Below are 22,678 nucleotides of genomic sequence, written 5' to 3' on the forward strand. Positions count from 1 at the left end.
CTTTTACTACTTATGGGAGAACAGGGTTGCAATAAGTTAATATGAGCATTGATGAGGGAGCAAAACCTTTACCATATATTGGAGAACACCTTATTTTCAAGTTGCGCAATTGCTGAGGAATTCCCTTCATACAAAACAATCGATAATGCTAATTAACACAACCTTCTAATGCAAGGGTGTTAAAACTTGCATCTTGTTATGTGTTAATTTTGCTAATGTTGTAAGCACTATGAATAGTTCTGTAACTTAGAAAGCACTTAGTTAAGTTGGTCTTGCCTATTTCCTTTGAGTTACACAGTTATATATGAAAATACAAAAGCCACTTACTGTTCTCTTAAAATACACTCCATGTAGAAATTAGATGAGCAGGGGGACCAGAGACCTCATGTACCTCCCACTGATATGGACAGTGTAAGTGATAAGCCAAGTGCTTGTGGATTTATAGCTTCCTATCCACCCTGGCAAGGGTAGGCAGCCGGACAGGGGGCGGCGACAGTCACGTGACAAGCCCTTCCTTCCTCCCAGGGTTCGGTAAGGCCAGAGGACTGCTCAGCAGGCTGTGGCCATGGCAGACTTGCTGAAAAGGGATGTGAGAATAGGCGGCCCAGGGCCCACCCTGTGCTTACAGTTGCTAAGGTGTTCTGCAGCAATAAAAGGGATGGGGATGTCTTCTACATGAGTGGACCTTGAAAACATATGTTAAATGAAAGAAACCAGTCACAGAAAAACCACCTATTGTGTGCTTCCACTTACGGAAATGTCCAGAATCGGCAAATCGGTGGAGGAGCACCCTCATCCCAACCTGCTTTTCCAGCCTCCTCCCCTCGCCCTCCCCAGACCCAAGGAACATTTGCTCTGTCCTCAATGGAAGACCTGGTTTCCTGGGAACTCTGGGTGCCTTCAGACCATATGCCTTTGTGAATGCTGTTCTGTCCACAGAGAAGGCTGGTGTTCTACATTAACCTCACTTTCCTACCTCTTCCTCTAGGCCCAGGTTCACTGGTCACACCAAACTAACTGAACAGTCCTGTGACAGGGCCTCGTGCCCACTAAATGTGGTTAGATTTGGAAGAGCAGAGCATCTCAGAGCGGGCACCAAGCTGGGTGCATCCCGGCCCCCAGCTCCCAGGCAGTGCCAGGTACCCGTGCTCCCCACACAGGGCTCTTTGCCTTACATGCAACCTTTCTGAAACTTTTCTAAGTATATTTGATGCACAATATAATAGTTTTAGTGCAACAAAGTGCACTTTTTTTTTTAACGAGCATTTGTCAAAAATTTTTCCATCAGTCAAACACAGTACCAACTCATTCCCTAAAAGTTCTCACATGACTCCCCATTATTCTCAGGAAACAGAGTGTATAAGCCTCATACATGTTTGCCAGTCCAGCTTCACCCATGCTACTCCACCAAATTCAACCATTCAGCCATGTTGAACTGGTAGATGTAATACAATGTCAACAAGTGCAAGCATTTCTCAATCAGAGACATGGGTTTGAACCAGGTCTCTGCAACCTAGCTGTATGACCTTGGGCAATTCATCTTTCAGAGCCTCAGTTTTGTCACCTGTGAAATGGGGATAACAATCACTGTCTTCTAAGATGGTCATTAGAATTACGTGGTTGTTTAACAAGTATTTATACTGGGGGGGGCGGGAGGGCAGGCAGCAAGGGAAGGGAGGGGGCGAGAAAGGAAGGAAGGTGAGAGGGAAGAGCCAGCCGGGGAGGGAGCCCAGTATGGAGGGAGGGAGCAAAGCCAGGATGGGAGACTGAGAGAGGGCAGGGGAGGGGGAGGGAAGGGAGCTAGTGAGCAGGGGTGGAAGAGAAAAAAATGAAGAAATGCACTTATGCTTTGTTCATGGTGAAGTCTGTGACTGTGATGCTGCTGCTCATCGCTCTCCTCAGGAAGCCCCCCTGCCCCCCAGCACGGTGGTGCCCCTTCATCCATGTTCCTGTGCTCGTCTCCCGCCGGTGCCCATTCCTCCTGATGGTCTGTCTCTGCCCTTGCGCTGAACTCCTTGAGATCAGAGCCTTTGTGTCTTGTTTGATGTGGTGTCTCCAGCACATAATACATTGTTAGGACCCAGGAAGTGTTCCTTCATTGAAAAGAAAAGGAAGGAGAGGGGGGGCAAGGTGGTGGGCCAGCCGCTGTGAGGGACGTGAACAGGGCCCTGCCCCTGCCCCCGATGGACAGCCTCCAGCCAGGGAGGCAGGGCTCGGGGCTGCCTTGCTGCTCCTGTAAGGATCAAGTATGACACAGTTAGGAGGGCTTGGGGGCACTTAACCTGTAAGTTTTGCTCTTCATTGTCTCCTCATTGTGAGCTATGCCATACATATGGGAATGCATAAAAGAAGTATGGTAGTTTGAAGAAGTGCAGTTTGAAGAATGATAAAAGGAATACACAGGACAAGAAATAGAAGAGAAACCGAAAGGTTCTCCCCTCCACATGTCTCTCCTGGTCACATCTTCCTTCCCTTCCCAAGACAGAGACACTACCCTGACTTTGACAATTTCCTAGCTTCTCTTTATGGCTTTACCATCTCTGTATGGACCCCTAACCAGTATAATTTGGCTGTTTATTCCTGAACTTTATATAAATTGAATCACACTGCATCCATGTTCTTTTGAGGCTTTCTGCTTTCCCTCAACTTTGACATTAATCCATGTTGTTGAATGTAACTGTAGTTTCTTTTTTTTCCCTCTTTACTATAGTATTCTATTCTGTAATAATACCACAATTTATCCATCTACTGCTGATGGACTTCTGCGATTTTTTGTATGGGGTTATTACAATCAACACTTCTATGAACATTGTTGTATCTATCTTCTGGTATATTTAAATGTCTTTTTCTTAATTCATTCTACCTCTGGAATCAGTTAAGCTCCTGGTGTTGTGAAATCGAAAACAGTTTGTACAAAGAAGGTAGAGAGGGACTTGAAGAAATCAGTGTTTCTCCAAGTGTGGTCTAAGATGACCCACATCAGAACCATCTGGGAATTTTGTGAAGTATGCAGTTTAGGCCGAGCCCGAAACTACCAAAGGAGAACCTCTGGAAATAAAGCCTGAAAAAGCTTCATTTTAGCAAGCTCACCGCTGCCCCTCATCCGCCCACTACCCATCTCACGTGGGTCACCAGGCCTCTACTTCCTGTGAACGTTAAACGTGTGGTGGGACAAATCCCAGTGGGCGGCACAATGTTAGGAAACTTTGAAACAGGGGCCAGTAGTGACTTCGTGCCTAGGAAATCAGCTCCCTTCCTGCTTCCTGTTGTTGGCTCCCTGGGCCGGTCTATCAACAATCTCCAACTGGGTTCTGCTTTTAGCACACCTGCAGGGTTGGGGGGGGGCCCGTTTTTGCCGCTTCTCCACAGCCCCACCTCCCAACCTCTGCCTCCGCCCACCCGGCTCCAAACACTCTAGCGCACTCACAAATCTCACTTTGACTAACTCCAAAGTCTTCCCATGACCCTGAAGAATATTTTCCCTCAGTAGGGCACCCAGTTGGTGGGGGTGGGGGTGTTTTAAATACTTTTTAGAGCAGTTTTAGGTTCACGGCAAAACCGAGCATCAAGTAGAGTTCTCATATAACCCCCATCCCCAAACAGCTCAACCTCCCCGAACATCAACATCCCACACAAGAGTATATTAGTTACAACGATCAAACCTGTAACATTGCCTTCACCGAAAGTCCACAACATACGTGAAGGCTCACTCTTGGTGTTGCACATTCTTTGGGTTTTAACAAATGTATAACACGTATCCACCATTGTAGGATCACACAGAATAGTTTCACTACCATAAAAATCTGTTCTGCTTGTTCATTCTTCACTCCCTACACTCCTGATCCTTTATCTCCATAGTTCCTTCCTTTCCCGGAATGTCATATACAGAGCATGCAGCTTTTCAGACTGTCTTCTGTCACTGAGACATATGTATTTAAGGTTCTGCCAAGTCTCTTCATGGCTTGTTAGCTCATTTCTTTTGAGAGCTAAGTGGTATTCCTTTGTACGGATTACCAGTTTATCCTCTCACCTAATGAAAGATACCTTGGTTGCCTCCAAGTTTTGGCAATTATGAACAAGGCTCCTATAAACAACCTTGTGGACTTGTTTCCAACTCCTTTGAGTAAATACCAAGGAGCACAATGGCTAAATCATTTGGTAAGAACATGTCTAGTTTTGCAAAAAACTGTCAAACTGTCTTCCAAAGTGGCTGTACCATCGTGCACTCCCATCAGTGAAGAATAAGCTTTCCTATTGCTCTACATCCCTATAGTATTTGTTGTCAGTGTTTTGGATTTTGCCATTCTAATTAGTGTTAGTGGTATTTCACTGTTTTAATTTAGGCACCTAGTTTTTTTTTAGTGTATGTATTTTTTGTTTTGTATCATTAATATACAATTACATGGGCAACATTGTGGTTACTAGATTCCCCCCATTATCAAGACCCCCCACATACCCCATTACAGTCACTGTCCATCAGCATAGTAAGATGCTATAGAGTCACTACTTGTCTTCTCTGAAGACACCTAGTTTTTCTTCACTTTCTTCTTTGTGGTTTTGGAATCTTGTGATTTAAAATTTGGCACAGCAAGTTATAAGCAGATAATCTTCTTTACTATTAAAAAAGCCTTATTTACAAACATTTCTTAAGACTAACTTTCTCATTTTTTCTTCTTAAATGCAGATAAACGCAGAGGGGGCACCTGAGGAAGTTTTTCTTCAACTATGTACAGCTATTGACTCTATTTTCTGAAAGCAAAAATGCAGTGTGTTAAGAACAGACAGAAAAATACTGCAAGGTTCCTTCCCCTTAACACGTTTCAAGTTAAATCTTTTGTTCCACCCTTCTCAAATCCTGGCATAGCTGGTTGCTTCCCAGCTTGACCTGGAAGGTGTCTGGAAATCATGCATGGTGTTATCTGGTATTATCCCACTTTTTCTTCATAATTCAGACAGCTGTCTGCACTCACAGCACATGCTTTTCTAATCATACAGGTTGCACCTCAAAGCCAGGTTCGTGTGTGACCAGTAGTGCATTGCCAGTCTGTCAGCTGGGTCCTCGAGACTCACTAGTCTATCATTTAGTTCTACTCTCATTAAACAGGGAGTGAGCACCCCCAACTCCCCATCCATCTTCTCTCTTCTCCCCAATATTTCTATGCTGTTGCCTTATGAAGGCCCTTAATATGGGGGCTGGCCTGGCATCTTCTCTGGTAGTTGGCTGTTTCCTCAAGTCTCACCCGCTGGTAGCTCAGAGCCAGAGACTGGACTGACAAGATAACACCAATCGTTTATAAGAAATTTGATTAAATTTGAAAAATTTGACAAATAGAAAAATGTGACGTTGTGTATAGCTTTTCCAAGACAGTAAAGCTCAGACTAGTCCCTAGTAACACTCTTCCATGCGGTTTTAGGAAACTAGCTACTTGGAATACTGTCAGAATGGCTAAGAGAACAAATTGGATAAATTGCCCAACCCAGTCTCTTCTTTACCTGATGGTGAAACTCATCAATTACACATGAATACCCATGACCAGCTGTAACTTAAGACGCATGAGGTGACTTGTCTTTGCATCCACTAGACTCATATGTCAACTTACAGTTTTTATTTTAAATGATCACCTACTTATTGTTGCCAAGCAAGTAAGAAATACAGTAACAAATCTGATGGGGTGGGGGAGGGGGGCTGGGAGTGGGGGGGGGCAGGTCAGCACATGGTGTGTAGCAGATCCCAGTGCTGTGTTTGTCTCGTATCAGCCTTTGCCAGGGGTGTGCACACCTTACCAACCGGTATGTAAAATTGTTCCCTTGCATCAAACCAGTGAAGTCTAGGTTCTCTGTTGTGCTATCAGTTGCCAAATCAGAGCTTCTTATATATTCTACTGGAGTAACTGCATCTTCCATCCAGTCACTACAAAAGACCACAGTTTCAGTTTGCATGATTTTTCTTCCTTCAATGGTTGTGCAGAGGAGGATCCATTTCTGGGACAGAACTGTATTTTTAAAGTTTTTCTTTTTCTTGAAATGGGTATGTATAAAATAAAATAAGTGGAACACAGGATAACTCTTTTTCTATTTATTTGTAACTCACATCACTCTGGAAATCATTTGAAGCCTTATTCCAAACAGAATTAGAAGCAAACACAGTAATAGTTAAAATTTATAATATGCTCATATGGTTTTAATTTCGGCCATAGATCAGTTTTGAGCTGTTACAGAGAGAACTCTCAGGGTATTCATGACACATGGTAAGTTGCATATCTCCTTTTTTTCTAGCAGTCATTCTTAAACAGAAATGTCAGTGTTTGCTAAAGAAGTAATTAAATTTCTTTGGTTACAGTTATGCCTCTATTATTAACAAAAAGGGGAGTGTTCCTACAACTCACACAGTTGCCAAGTACTTTATTACTACCCCACATTGTCACATGCTCTAAAGGGAGCACAAGGAGTATTTGAGCAAATTAGAAAGAGAGTTCAGGATGAAAATTATCAGTTGTTCCAGAAAACAAAAAATGACTCTTCGTAGGGACTAACATTCTGTAATCACATACCACGTACTGGCGAACACAGCCATGCCCACCACAGCTCTGACAGCCTGGGCAAGGGAAGCAAGACAGCAGGGCCGCAGGCAGGCCCAGCCACAGCTTTCACAGCTGTAGCTGGCTGCCCTCTTGAAAAGAAATCAACAGGGGTAAATGGCTTTGTCCCTGAAGAGAGTATCTAGAAGTACATATCAAGTCTTTTACAGAACTGCTAAAACACATCAGTGATTTGAATGGCTTGAAATGACATCACTACTTAAACATCACAGAATTTTAAAGCGGGAAAGGCCCTTGGAGGTCTATCCCCAGCAAAAGACCTTGTGTGTGTGTAGAAGACATCAGAATACAGTCCCTACTCCTTCACAGTGGTCTACATTCAAGGCCTCACCTGATCTGGCCCTGTACCCTCTCTCTCCCTATCAACTACCGCTCTGCTCTCACTCAGCCCAGCTATGCTGGCCCTCTTACTGCTGTTTGAACAAGCCAAGCTCTTCTTTGGATCAGGGCCCTTACTGTTGCTATCCTCCTCCTTCTTCCTCCACATTATCCACAAGACTGGAACCCTCACTCCATTCAAGTCTTTGTTCAAATTGCATGTCATTGAGGCGTTCTTTGATTATTCCATTTAAGGGGACAGACTGGTCCTCATTCTTCCATTTTTCTTCAAGCATTATTTTTCTTCACTGCATTTATCTTTGCCTAGAAATTACATATTTTTTATTTACTTGTTGATGGCTGGTCTTCTGCCTTAGACTATAATCTCTACAAGGGCCAGGCTTTGCATCCTCAGTCCCATACATGGCAATTATTTCTGAGAGCTAACATTCAAATCTTCTGTACCTTAGTTTTCCCATCTGTACAGTAGAGATCGTAATAGTGTTCATTAAGCAACCTCACAGAGGTGTTGTTAAGATTAAACAACTTAATCATACATGTAAATCATTTACTAGTTCCTAGTGCTCAATAAAAGGTAGTTCTATGTCAATATGTACTGAGAGCCTCACTTCCACAGTTGGGACTGGGACCCAGAATTCCCAGCTGGTGCCCTTTCCATTACAGCACTCTACCAACATGGTAGAGAATTCAGATATGTGGCTAACTGGGGGCCCCGAGAAAAATCACAATCTTCTCAGCCACCCAGGGTTGAACCACAAGGTAGGATGCAATTCTTCAGTCCTCTCAAGAGTCCTCTGAAGGAGATACCCTGAGCAGTGAGCCCTCAAAGGGTCCCACAGGCACACTCAGGCATTGGTGGTACCTCCTCACTCCTACCCAAACCTTGGCCATACTACCAATGAATACTCACTAAGAACCTACTAAGAGCTAGGCCCCGGGGTACAGACAGACTTGGACGGTCTCTGTCCTCATGGAGCTAAATGTGACACTGCTCTGCTCTCAAAAATCCATTTTATCAGCTACATGAAGTGTTTTTTAAAAAAGGCGGGTGGGGCTGGGGAAGGGTGTGTTTTGGGACCATATAAACAGAGGCACATTTTTCATCTTCAAGGTAAGAAAGAAATAAAGTCAAATATTTCATAGCCTAAAAGAGACAATGCCTCCATAATCTTGTGGGAAAACCTACTAGTTATCTGGAGACTTCCAATTCCATCAAGTGTATCAAGAACAATGGCCTTCACACTGTTATTCACAGTAAGAACTACGGTTCATATGATCTGCCACACACATAACTAAAAAATTTCACAAAACAGTATTTATCCTTAGTACATGTGAAATACTATTTCATTAAAAAAATAAAAGATTCTCATACCTCAGTAAACTGTTATGTTCTGCAATTTAATTTAAGCACAAGGAGAAAGGGGAGAAAAATGGATAAAGTTTTAATGAACACTATTAGGTTAAGTGAGAGGCACCAAACATGCATGGAAACAAATTCTACTGAGGCAGGAGACACAAGCCTTAGTCCGAACTGTCTGAACTTTGCCTAAAACCTCATGACCATATGTTTGCTGTCAAATCAGAATATGTGAGTTATACATATGTGTGTTTTTCTAATTCACCAGGACAGACCATTTCAGTGCTTTCTCCCCATCAACAGATAACACTTTCTCTCTTCTGTGCTATGAACCTGGACAGGTGCTCAGGTCTGTACTCTAGGACCCCACACCAGGAAGAAAGGACTGCACCTCTCCACCTCCGACACCTTAATGACGCTGGTCACAGAGGGAGTGTTCCTGCTGAGGAAATGGAGCAGTGAAGCAGAGGCTGACTCTGGAGCAATCTAAGTTAAAATCCAAGTATCGCTACTTGACTAACTATATGACCGTGGGCAAATTATTTAACTTCCCTGGCTAGATTTCCTCTTATGAAAACAGTCTAACACATGAACCTACCTTATAACATTGTGAGAATTAAATCCATTGCTATATGCTGCTAGGCAAATATACATGCAGTAAACACTACATCCATGTTGGCTATTATTAGTGCACACATACCAATCAAAACCACCTCTGCCCACATCCTAAAGCAGTGGTTTTTGGTGCCATTAAAAGTTCCTTCAGTTCTTAGCAAGTAACTTGAGTACAATATTTAAGGAAATACATCTGACCTACTAAATACACTTTAAAAGCAATGCTGTAGGGTAGGTCTCCACTGTCTCCTAGAGCCAGTACCTCACTGCAGGAGATGGAAGGCCAACCTGCCAATGACAGCCCTGTCCACTCCTGCAGTCCTCAAGTTAAAGCCACCGCCACCACCGCACATCAACACTACTGCAACCCGTCAGGGCCTTTGAAAGCCAGGACTATTAGCTTGGAGCTAAAAATATGCAAATAAAATTTCTGCTCAAGTAGAAATAAACCTCATTGCCATGCAAAATTCTCATCATCTTTGCCCTTAAAAAATACATTTAAGTGGATCCGGCTTGTCTATTCTGTTTACGTAACAACTGTGTCACTCACAGCCCTTTTCCATAGCATACTCATGCTTCTGTGGATTTCTGAATGGATCTGAATAGTTTTCCAAAACTATTCGATGTTATTTCTACAGAACAAGGAAGTTATGGAAGTTACCATCTAGCGCTACTAATGTCTTGCTACAAGTTGAAGGTCCATCTTTTGGCATATTCACTTAACATTTAGTATCAAAATGCCCAGAAACCTGAAGATCCCCTTCTCCCTACCCCAACTAGTAACTCCACGGTGAGAAGTTAAGCTCAAGTCCATTTTCTTTTCTTTCTGATATTTTTTATCAACATCATAAGTAATCTTTAACCAATATATTACTTTAAAATTCTATTTCTGTATTTTAAACTATATTACTTTTTCAGTTAAAAAAATTCAGGGTTGATTTTAGTACCCTACAATCTATTGAAGAGAATGAATAAGTAACATTGCTTTGATTTAAAACTGGCAAAAATAGGAGGCTCTATAAATTGGGCCAGTATAGTACTTTAATTTTAGAGTATTTGTATTATCTTTTCCAATAGTCAATAATAATTTCAGGGAATACAGTGGTTTTCAATGACCACCTGTTTAAATTAAATACATGGTGGGGGGGGCTTATTTTCATCAAAAAGAATGAGTAAAATTTTTCAACCTAAGTTTAGGTTTCACATCTGGACATTTAATTGGCTTTTTCCTTAACCATGGTATGTGTTCTTTTTTGTAACCTAGTTTAATTTAGTGTCTCAGCATACACTGAGTAAAAACATTATCTTCATTTACAGAGCTTCTCAAGTTCACCCTCTTTTCCAGAATATAGTCTTTACTCTTTTTAAAGGGCAGATAGGTAAAGCAAACCCTTAAAAAAAAAAGTTTTGATTTTAACACTAGTAAAAAAACCCAAAATCTAACCAAAAGGAAGTCACAACAAGCATTCTATAATATAAACAGACAGTATCCACATAGTTTATTTCTCACAGTTCTCCTGACAAATGAACATTATTCAAGAACATACTGTATACACAGATAAGAAGAAACATACAAAATGTTTTAAATGATGCACAACAAAATCCAGCAGTATAAAAGAATGCATGTGAACTCTTGCTCACTGCGCAGACTAAATTTAATCACTTGTTTAAATAGTAATAAAAATACAATCTTTTATGGATCTTGTGCAGACTACAAAAGAGGGAAATTATTACCATATATATGATTTTTATATTAGGCAGTTTTCTTTGATGAGTTGCATTGACAACTCCAAATACAGAGGCAGAAGGCTGTGTATTTTAAAGGAATTAATGTTGTGAATTAGAGACTTTACACAGTTACTACCACTGGCACTTTTCACCATAGTTTGTACACATCACATGATCATCTTATATAACATTACATTTAAAAAATATATCTGAGTGACAATTTTATAACATTCACACACCATGAGCTGGTTAAGGAGCAATGCCACAGTTGCCTCCTGTAGTGCTTCGCTGTTGGTAATAAGGACAGTTCATTGTGGTTAAAAGAAATTAGACATCAATATGGTTAAGCAGCTCTGATTTACTAACAGCCCTCAGTGGCCACCACTGGGACAGTGAGTCCTTTTAAAGTGTACATCCTAGAAGCAAACACCATCATTGGTTAAAACTTTGTCTAAAGAAGTCAGTTTCTGTGCTGAAAACTATTTTCACAAAACTGAAAGCTACTAAGTTTTTAATATAAATACTTTATCTTCTCATTATCATATTTATGACCAAGTTCTTTGAAACCTTTGGAATTTACTCTCTCTTTAATGTGTGCACTCGTTCCCATCTCACCCATTTACGATCACCATCTAGGTGGTGGTGAGAAATTCACCAGGGAAACCCTTTGCTCACCAGGAATGTTCAGCCGCTGAACAGTGATCTAGAGCCACAACGGTGCAGAGCTGGACTTGACGAGAACACTCAGGAAGCCGTCATGCTGTGAGTGTCATTTCAGGGAAAGCAGAGAATCTTTCCAAACTGTGCACATAATTCACAATGATACCATTGCTATGTGTTGAAGAGGACTAGTGTACGATGTTCTCTTCCATGTCATCTGTTTGCTGGAAAGTAGTTTGGGTCAAGGTAATTATAAGTGGTGCCCTGGGACACACAGTAGTCTCTGTCTAAAAATGTCTCTGACCTATAAACAGGTTCCAATTGGTGATCTTCCTTGTGAATATCTGTTTCATGTAGACTGCAAAGAAAAACACACACACACACAGGAACACATCAGTTCATGGCACTGGATACATTTTGGTTTACATATTAAGAAAACTTCCTCACAACTCTACTTGTTTAAGTCCATGAATCTTTCAAAATCTTTAATGGAAAGTCACTTAAAATGTATGACTAAGGAAAATTTCTCAATTGCATTAACTAAACAACAAAGTTTAATCCACTAAATGTGGTGATTTTCTAAGTAGTTTGGAAATCCAATTTCACCAATGACTGAGAAGCTCTTTACTTGTCAAAATCTAAGACCTACAGTGAAGAAAACACTTACCAGTCTGAACAAGAATCACAGAAATCCAAAGACATTTCAGGAGGACAATCATGGCAGTGCCACCGAACACCCTGGATAGGTTCTATGCCACAGTTATCACACTACGAAGATGCAGAGAGAGAAAGTATTAAGCTACATTGGTCCAAAACCTTTTTTTCCTGCTGGGAAACACATAATGAGCACATAAGACATCCTCTCCTCTCTCCCCATGCACTAGACAGTGGTATAACACAAAAATGTAAATTAGACACAATTTGTAGGAAACTAGCCAAAATTCCATCCATTCAAGATCAAGCTACAAGTGGGTGAGAGGGATATTATAAGCAATAATCTTCAATATGCTTTATTTTAAGAAACTTCAAGTAGATCATCTGCAAACATGGACATTTGGTTAGCAGTAGCTATTACTTGAAAGGCACCTCAGACCTGTGTACAATGGCTGTGACTGAGAACTTAATACACAGTTACAACTATGCAAATATGTTGCATAACTATTTAACAGACTACCACAGCTAACATAAACCCAAGAGAACACAAAATCCTCTGAACTTTTATCTTCCTGAGTTACTCTGCACAGTCTGACAGCTCCTAACCACTGATGCCCATCACAAAGAAAAGGCAGAGCTAGCTCTTCCTCAGTGTGGTGGCATTGGGGTAGTCCTCAGAGTGTTCTGTGCAATCTGGAAATCAAAGTAAATCTCATTTCCGGTTTCTTTGATCATCAGTTCAACTACAGTGGCTGACAGACTGGCAAACAAGTCACAGTTGGTTCCTGCAGCAAAATTATGAGAAATAGAGTTTCCTCTTGAAAGGCAAGAGTTGTCAATTAGGAAAATCTCTAATGGAGAAGCAGGGTCACTGAAAGATCAAGAGGAAAAATCATTTATGATAATCTGGCTAACAGCCATGCCAGAGGATAAGAGGTATAATGATTTTGGTTTAAATTTCAGCTTGTCAGTCACAGCACACATCAGTATGTCTAAGTTGACCACCACCAGCAATCTATAGTTCACGGTCTCATTATTACTTCCTCCAAACCCAAGTACAGTCAATTCTAATGCTAAAGGGTTTTTGAACCTGTCAATCTCTATTTCCAAAGCCACCAGTCAAGCTTAGGACATTCTCATCTTTTATCTAAATTACCAAAATAATCTCTAATCAGTCTCCCTGCCTCCAACCTTATTTCCTTGCTATCCATTCTCCATACTAAGTCCAGAATGATCTTTTTCTCCTTCACTTAGCTTTTTTCCAGTTATGTATATAGCATACACAAATACATTATTGTTTAAAGAATCTAACAATACAGTACTCAGAGATTAAATAGGAGTAATCCACTTTAAACTCATGCCTTCATGGTTTATCACCAGTATTATTAGTACTAACAGTTTAAGTAATTAGAATGGTTCTTCTGAAATGCAAATTCCATGTTACTCTCTGCTTCAACCCTTTGATGGTTCTCCAACCTTTAGGACAGTTTAAACTCCTTAGCAAAATTTCCAAGGCACCTCAGTACCTTACTGCTCTCCAGTATGCCCTCTGTCGTACTCAATTATGCTAACTTCTCTAAATTCCTTAGGAGATGAAAGTAGAGTAAGGATGGGAACTGAGTCCATCTTGTGACTGCTGAATCACTAGCACTTAGCAAACTTACTGAACATAATGGTTATTTCCAGGTTTTGTGGAATGAATACATATACTTCTACTAGTGTCACAGAAAAAACTGAATCTGAACAAGGAAAAGACAAATTCCTAATCCATGAATAACAGCAACAAAAAAGAGAAATAGCTTGATGGATGAAAGGATAAAGAAAATGTTACACACACACACACACACAATGGAATGTTATTCAGCCATAAAACAGAAAGAGGTCCTGCCACTTATGACAATAAGTGATTAAACTAGAGGCCAATATACTTAATGAAATAGCCAGTCACAAAGACAAGTGTTGTAAGACTTCACTTATATGTGGAATCTAAAGAAGTCAAATTCATAGAAGCAGAGAGTAGAATGGTGGTTGCCAGGGGATGGGGATGGGAGAAAAGGGGAAATGTTGGTGAAAAAGTACAAGCTTCCAGTTACTGAATAAATTAAGCTCTATCTAATGTACAGCACGGTGATTATAGTTAATAATGGTACTGCATACTTGAAATTTACTGTGAATAGATCTTAAGTGTTCTCACCACAAACACAAAAACAGGTTAACTATATATAACACCTTAAACATATGAAATTTTCTTTTTCAGTTATATCTCAGTAAAGCTAGAGGGAGGGAGAAAGAGCTAGAAAAAAACATCTCATCTCATATTTTATCTCCAAGTATAGATACCTGTATGTTTTTCTTCCATCTACTGAATCAAAACCCTTTGGACATCAGTAACTGTGGCACATTGTTCTGTATAAATGAACAAGCCAAGAGCTAAATATACTATTTTTCTGTATGTTTGGGAATTGTAGAGTTTAAAACTCCAGAAAACACCTTAAATATCTTTTATCATCCTTTCAAAAATTGAAAGAATAATAAGATGAAGTAGAATATACCTTGAAGCCCACATGTTGCACAAATCCACTTTCAGCTTGCATTTGCTGAAGTTTCTGCTTCTTTAACTTTTTAAACTCTAATAGTTCCTTATATTCAGGTAAATTCCTATACATGATAGGAATACTTTCTTCATCCTATTGAAAGAAGCAAAACACAAAACAAAAATGTTTGATGATTAAAATGAATTAAGTGAGAAATACTAATACAGAATTTTTACCTCACCTTTAAGGGCTCATAGAAAGTTAGTGACACGAGCAATGTTTTAGACTAATGCATTTGGAGGGCTTCTTAGTGCATACTGAATTGTAGTAGGCTGCCTCATAATGCAATCACCAGAGGAGCATGGCATGACTCCTATCTGTCATATATGAGTGCAGACTCAACCCTACCCCAATACATTTACAGCTACTTATAATACGAGCCATTCCTTATAATCTACTTCGCCATGACCTACAGAAAGCTCCTCTTCTCTAACATCTCTTTCTTTACCCTTCTTCAGGTAAAGATGACATTTTCTTAACAACAAGCAACCCAATCAGGGCTCTGCTTTCTGCTCTGTACTCCCAATGATCGAGGCAGTACATTTCTTCTCTTACTCAAGGGGATGAACCAAAAGTCATGAAGATAATTACTTAGAACTGAGTGTAAAAGAAATGAATAGTAAAAACTATATATATATGAAGTAGAAGTTGAGAGATGAATCACCACTTCCTATTCTCTCAATTTATTTGTGCTCTGACAGCAATGATCCATTTCTTTGTTTTGCTACCTCATGACTGATCCCATTGTTACTAATTTCCACAGCACTCCTAAAAGCAGCCCCAGTTCACTGACCCTGTAGTTCTATCAATCCCCAATTCTGGACGAGACAACCCATGCTCCTTCCATTCCTCCTGCTCCCCATATCAGGTACTACTAATACAATGTTTATTTTATGTCAAGGAAACTGACTTTTATAGAAATTATAACATTTGCCCAAGGTCACATAGTTGATTAGTTGTAGAGTCAGGTATCTTGAACCCAGGTTTGTCTATTTAACTAACTCCTTACTCTGTAGCCCAAGGCTGAATCTAAGGGTTACCTTTAATTTTTCACTGTATTCTATCAAATCCAACAGATTTTGTCACTACTTAATACTTTATAAAATCTCTCTCAAATTGTTTAACGTATCCACCCTCTCCTCCTCCATTACTTAAAATCTCCCAATGGCTTCCTGATTGTCTACAGCATCAAGTCCAAAGACCTCAGCTATACAAAAGATTCTTTACAACCTCACACTTCATCTACCTTATCTCCTACTATCTTTCATCCATTTCAAATGTTATCAACTAAAGATACCAAATTATAAGCTACTGCCTTCCCATGTCACCACTGAGAAGGACATATGTAATAAGTATATAACACTAATAAATATGATGTGACCTAAGTAATTAAAAAATGTAAAAATTTTACAACAGAATTTATTAAATGAAGATATTTTAAGCAAATACGAAGAGTGCTATATTTTTTAATAGGCATTTTAAGTATAAGGATATTACTGAATTTGGCCAACAAGACTTAAGATTAAGAAAAATCACCTCACAACCAGTAGGATGGCTGCTATCAAAAGAAAAAGACAGAAAATAACAAGTGTCGATAAAGATGTGGAGAAACTGAAACCCTTGTGCACTGTTGGTAGAACATAAAGTGCTACAGCTACTATGGAAAACAATTCCTCAGAACTACACTTCCTCAAAAAAAATTAAACATGGAATTTCTATATGATCCATCAATTCTACTTCTGGATATATACCTGAAAGAACTGAATGCAAGGACTTTAACACCCATGTACACAGCAGCATTATTCACAACAGCCATAAAGCAGAAGCAACCCAAGTGCCCACTGACAAATGAATGGATAAATAAAATATGATATATACATATAATGGAATATTATTTGGCCTTAAAAGAAAGGAAATTGTGACACACAAGATGGATGAACCTTAAGGACATAATGCTAAGTGATATAATAAGCCAGTCACATAAGGACAAGAACTGTATGAATCCACTTATATGAGGTACCCATAGTTGTCAAATTCGTGGGGACAGAAGGTAGAATGGTAGCTGCCAGGGGCTGGAAGGAGGAGAGAACAGGGAGATATTTAATGGGTGTAGAGTTTCAGTTTTGCAAGATATAAAGAGTTCTGGAGATCGGTTGCACAATAATGTAAATGTACTTAACACTATTGAATGGTACACTCAAAATTGGTTAAAATGTTAATTTTGTAGTATGTGTACCACAATTTGAAATAAAATTTCCAAAAGAAAAAAAAAACATAAATAGATGTCCTACTTATAAGGATTTTAAATTTACTTAAAGGGGAAAATACTAATTTCAAATGGGGCTAAAATGATGTACACATTTTTAAAACTGAGGAATATATTTCTCTCTATATTCAACTTTTCTGAAAAAGGAACTGAAATCTATAAATTTTACCACTACAGTCTTCATATATATTTAAATAGCTATTTTAAAGTAATCAGAACGATGTGAATGGGTACTCACTTAAAAATAAATAAATAAAATTAACCAAACAAAAGTTAAATCAAATTCAATCTACTGTACTATATTTCGCCAATTTTCTCAACATGTACTTCTTTCAAATATCCACCATCACTCCTCACCTGGCTAAATTATTTTTCAACCTTCAATGGTCACCTGCCTGTCACTTCCTCAGAGGTCTTTCACTTAAACTCCCAATCTAAATTAAATATCTCTTAAGTAACAGTTCTTATTTTTGAAGCACATTTAAAAATATGTAGTTTATTGCCATGACCACACATTTATTTCCTCCCACAAGATTTATGAGCCAACATCATAAATATTTTGTTCATACTATGTAGTTGACCTCTAGCAGAGCCTAATGTAAAAACTACAAATAAGTATTTCTCAAATGAATAATTCTAATATTCACAATGTACAAAATTACACATAAATGCCATATTTTAAGACACTGCAGATATTAGCTGTTTTTCAAAAGACAAGTTTAAAAAGAAAAAACATTTTTAGAGTACAGTCATTTTATGGTAGTATGATACCCAAGTATACACTCAGTGTTGTGATTAATCTAGAAACAGAGCAAAGGAGACTTGACTTACTTTTATTTGCTAACCTTTCATTAAAATCTCCTTTTCTAAAAAAGGTCAGAGTATATTAAGAAATACATAAAGTAATCTTCATGTCCTTTAAGCAAGAAATCAGAAACACGTTGATTATTGAGGAAATGGATTTCAAGATGGTAAAAAATATTGAGCAATACAAAGGGATCTCTATGAATGCAAAATAAAATGAAATGAATTAATACAAATAAGCATCCAGTCAATGACAACCCAGAGGAATCATCCCAAGAGGATATGTCTTTGTGTAGTGGGATATATCCTAAGGCAAAATAAGAATTGCCAAAAATATCTGTTTTCAGTAATCACATTGTTGATGACAGTGTTAGTATTATTATATTCTGAGACTGTTGTTGAGCACATGAGACAAACTGAGAACACTGATACTGATAACTGGGATTTTCTGCATGGGAAAAATAATACATATTAAAGATCAGTAAATCTAAGTAAAATTCCCATAGTCCTTAAGTCAAATTTGAAATAAAAATATGAACTAATGATGCCTTTTATCTTTAAACAAAAATACAGTGTATTTCCCAGCTCCTTCTACTAAATGGGCCTAGAAACAATGATCAACCCAGGATAACAGTCCTAAAGTCAGGACAAAGTCTCCAAATACCATTCTTTATAAAAGAAAGTAGGACTGACTCAACGTCTGAGGCAGGAAATAAACAAGATGAGCCTGAAATTTCCTGGTCACCAGACAGCAAAGAAGCTTTAAAAGACTACTATAGTCTTACCAAAAGAACTCAAAATCCAACTTAATCAGTTTACAAATGACCAATGGGCCAATTTGAACACTAATAAAAACAGTTAAATCAATGCACTGGAATACATTAAATATATTTAAGTCCAACAGTTCATAAGAATATAAAAATTTATAACTCATCAGTCATCCTTAGAGGATATTAGAGAGTAAGATTATTATTTTAAAAACAAAAAAGTAAAGGGAAGAATTAAGCAGTTACACTGCCTTTTCTATATGTACCTTAGGGTAATAAAATATTTGACAGAATCAGATAAATGGAAAAGAATATCACTATTTTGTTAACATCTAATGACTTAATGGATCTAGGCAAAGATCAATGACTGCTATGTCCAAAAAGAGAGCACCAACCAGACGGATCAAAGTACACGTGAAGTAGTTCTACTAATCCTACCGGACAAATCTGAACCTGATCAATTATCTGGACCTACTATCAATTTACATAGAATTCAGTAACAGCTTTAATGACATCAAGGAGACAGTAATGCAAAAAATAAAATCCATACTCTGGTAAACCCTGTTAAAACAAATGACCCAGTTTTTCAATTAAAAGATTGTTAGGGGAGAAAGGCGACAGAGAAAGGGAGAGAAGGAATCTATTTCAATTTATGACTGGGGAGATGTGAACTGACTATATATTTGACTGTACAAAGAATTACCTTTTTATATGCATGTTAACAATATTATGTAATGTCTGGGACTTTTTCCAAATAATCCGGGACAGAGTTGGGGTAGGTAAGAAGTATAGATGAAGACAAGATCGCCAGAAATTGATAATTGCTGAAGTTAGGTGATGAGTACATGTGGGTTCATTATACTATTCTATTTTTGTATGTTTGAAAGTCTCTTTATAAAAAAAACTTTTAAAAACATTGTTTAAAAAACCCAAAAATATGACTTAATTAAAAGAAACCAACACCCACTGAAGAGTAGGAATAATTAGAAATCCTGATGCTCTCAGTCTGTACCCTGACCTACGTAATACACAGATAAATGTGTAACACACAGATGAACAGACAGATGGATAACTTACTGATGCCTCTTCAGTAGCAGTGTTCATGTGGCTATGAAAACAGGATCGGTCATCATCTTCATCCATATACACTGGTGGTTCATGCGAAGTCATGAAAGTGGAAGGTTTAAAGAGATGCTTATTAAGGGGGTGCTGTCGTCTGCTTGTTGAAGACTAAGTGAAAAAACAGATTTTTAACTGGAACAGTAGAAAATTATTAAAAAAATAAAAATTATACAAGTATAAATGTTACTTCCTGTAGGTCTATCTGTTAAAAGGATTTTGACTGTATCCTTCAGCGTACTCATACTCTTTCAAAGCACAATTAGCCTTTAAAGACAAATAGCCAAGATGCAGGGGAATACCCCAACAACAGTACAATGGACCACACACTCATTACCTAGCTCATCTGCATCCCTAGCGCTTATCACATTCTTGGCATTCAAAGGCTGAACTCCTCTTATGGTTATCTTATAAATCAGGGAAGATGAGGCAGCCTAAGTCAGACATAAAACTATCAAGTAGAAGGAAAATTCCCATAACAGAATGAATGTCCGAAAACATTATCTAACACCAATTGATTGTTTACTGTGTGTCAATGTCATTTAACACTCATTGACATTCCTGTAAAGTAGTTATTATCTCCTCTAATTTAAAGGTGAAGAAACAGAGGGGAAGTTAAGTTTCCTGTTCAAGGTGTTGCACCTAGATACTGGTAGAATCAAGATTATAAAACTAAGTCTGTGTGGTGTGAAAGCCCTCACTCTCAACCACTATTCAGACTGCCTCTCTTCACTGACAGCACAGCCACAAAGAACAAGCACAGCTACACAGAGAACCATCACCACATCTATTCTGAGGTCCGAATTCTGACCAGGGCAAGGAATCACTGTGTCTATGACTGACCTAGATCTCTACAGTCACATGGTCTTAAACTTAACTTAAAATTCAGTGTATGTGAACAAAATAGAAGGAACAAACCAGCATTAGATTCATAGACACTGAGAAGTGACTAGTGGTACCAAGGGAGAGGGGTTGGGGCAGGGTGAGGAGGGGAGGGGGATACAGGAGCACAATAATTTGCAATCATACTATAAGTTGGTAATGGGGACAGCAGTACAGCATGGAGAATATAGTCAATGATTCTGTAACACCTTATTATGTTGACAGACTGTAACCGTACTAGAGGGGGTGAGGATTTAATAATATGGATAACTGTTGAACCACTGTACTGTATACTTGAAATCAATATAAGATCACATATCAATGATACTTTAATAAAAAAAGAAACTCAGTGCACTAAAATAGGGAAAACATTTAGGTTTATTATTCCTTTTGTTATCATCATTTAGTCTTGGCTGTGAAAACAGAAGACGCAAAATACACTTAGAGTTAACTTAGAAATTAACCATGAACATTAGTGTTGAACACTGGTTATCAAGGTTACAACATTCCAAAGTTATAGGATGAATAACATATATCTAATATAGGTAATACTATATTGGGGCAGAGAGGGATTTGGGAGGAGGAATTCCAAAATATTTAAAACAAGCTTCCAAAGCTTGGCAAAAAAGAATAAAAACAAAACTTGTAAAACACAGACCTGTAGAGATAATATTCTTAACTGTAAAATGATGTGAGAGCTTCAATAAAGAAAAGTTAACAGCATTAGATGTACTCTTCTCTTTATGTGAGGGATGACAGTGGTGGGGAAAGGAAGTACAGGATGATTTACTACGGAAACAAAAGGCCAATCTTGTGCCTTATTTTTGCAATTGAAGAAAAAAACTGGCTACAGTTTGATGCAGTGTTCTATGCAGGAAAGGGACAGTAAGTAGCTTTTTCACTACAGAGTGCAGCAGAGATTAACATAAAAGGTTTGGAACCAGAATCAGAGGATCAATGGTTCCCAGACTTAGCAGCTATGTGACTAGACAATTTATTCAACATACCTTAAGGCCAAGTAGTTCTCTTATTTATAAAAAGGATATAGAATAAGTACCTGGCCCGGGGTATCCAACAGTTAAGAACAGCAGCTAGCTATTAATGTTATCATCAGTAAAGTGAAGGTGATAACACTACCTACATGATTCTAGAATTGTAGTGAGGATTAGATAAAATATATCTTAATAAATATCTGTTTTTGGATTTATATGGCATATCCAAAACACCAGAAATTGACAGTTAAACATCCTAAAAACTTTAACATCATAAAGGCCTTTTTGATATATTCAATTTAAATCTTTTGAGTAGCACTCATTAACATAAACTAACTTATCCCTAAGAAAAATAATGAATAATCATCATTAAAGCTCACTCAAGTTTACTGAAAAACAGTAACGGAATCCTACCCCATGTTCATGCCCAATATAACAAAATGCTTAGAGTAAAAATTTTAAAATAAAGCAACTCTGTTCTGAAAAATGTATACACTTTTACATAGCAATTCTGACTTTGATGAGTTTAATCTAGGATCTAAGGTTTACTTTTATCCATTTTCTTTTTACCTTTTTGGAGTATATATATAAATTTGGTGTTCTGCCTGGGACTGGAATGCCAGCTTTAGTTAGTTTTATGAAATACTTCTGCACTCGGCTGGCAACCTACGGAAACATGACAAGCCTTTTAACATACTTACACAACATGGAATACCTGAATAGTTTTTAAAAATTAAAATGTACATGTGTTTCTCAATGAATGCTAACAATTTATAATTTATTATAAATCTAGAAATAATTTTAAACTGCCACCAAAGACATTATTCAAAATCTAGACAAAAAAATCACATTTATTTGATTCCAAAGCTACACATATTTCAACTTGTGAACACTCAAACTTATAGCACAAGAACACATCTATTAATATGGTTGGAAATGAAAAGGAGAAATGTGCTAGATATTTTTTCAGAAAGACAACCAGGAAATACTAAGGCAGTGTTTCACAAATCTATTATCACAGAAAAAAGTACAAGTCTTTTGTCATACATCTATTATCACTAATGAAAAAGTACAGAACTGGTGTACTTATTAAATATTCAAGAGACACAAAGTCCATTACATTTTTAAGTATTCAGTAACGATTCAAAGCAGCATTATCTCAAGTTGTTTCCGAAATCACCACAAAAATATACAGTGCTAACTTAAAAAAAAAAAAAACATATTACAGCACTCTGTGATGAGTATATGGCAGAACTGCTGAGGTCAGCTGCATTATCCATCATAAAACAAAACAAAACAAAA

General features: G+C 38.2%; 2 protein-coding genes across 15 annotated transcripts in view; one reads left to right on the forward strand and one right to left on the reverse strand.

Annotated features, from left to right (window-relative positions):
- Positions 1-5,688, forward strand: part of AK5 (adenylate kinase 5) — a 228,262-nt gene extending 222,574 nt beyond the window's left edge. For both annotated transcript variants that reach the window (XM_036890337.2, XM_036890336.2), the window contains exon 14: positions 4,685-5,688. In XM_036890337.2, the coding sequence (XP_036746232.1) occupies positions 4,685-4,753 (69 nt within the window). In that variant the 3' untranslated portion in view covers positions 4,754-5,688. The remainder of the gene's footprint in view (positions 1-4,684) is intronic.
- A 373-nt stretch (positions 5,689-6,061) lies between these two features.
- Positions 6,062-22,678, reverse strand: part of ZZZ3 (zinc finger ZZ-type containing 3) — a 140,232-nt gene continuing 123,615 nt past the window's right edge. For 10 of the 13 annotated variants that reach the window (XM_057500341.1, XM_057500342.1, XM_057500343.1 and 7 more), the window contains 5 exons: positions 21,947-22,042; positions 19,461-19,613; positions 14,505-14,639; positions 11,966-12,066; positions 6,062-11,656 (listed from right to left, as the gene is read on the reverse strand). In XM_057500341.1, the coding sequence (XP_057356324.1) occupies positions 11,512-11,656; positions 11,966-12,066; positions 14,505-14,639; positions 19,461-19,613; positions 21,947-22,042 (630 nt within the window). In that variant the 3' untranslated portion in view covers positions 6,062-11,511. The remainder of the gene's footprint in view (positions 11,657-11,965; positions 12,067-14,504; positions 14,640-19,460; positions 19,614-21,946; positions 22,043-22,678) is intronic. The other 3 variants (XM_036890332.2, XM_036890333.2, XM_057500344.1) reach the window with 1 other exon arrangement.

The sequence above is a fragment of the Manis pentadactyla genome, chromosome 4 (genome assembly GCF_030020395.1).
Source record: "Manis pentadactyla isolate mManPen7 chromosome 4, mManPen7.hap1, whole genome shotgun sequence".
In the NCBI taxonomy this organism is placed as follows: Eukaryota; Metazoa; Chordata; class Mammalia; order Pholidota; family Manidae; genus Manis; species Manis pentadactyla.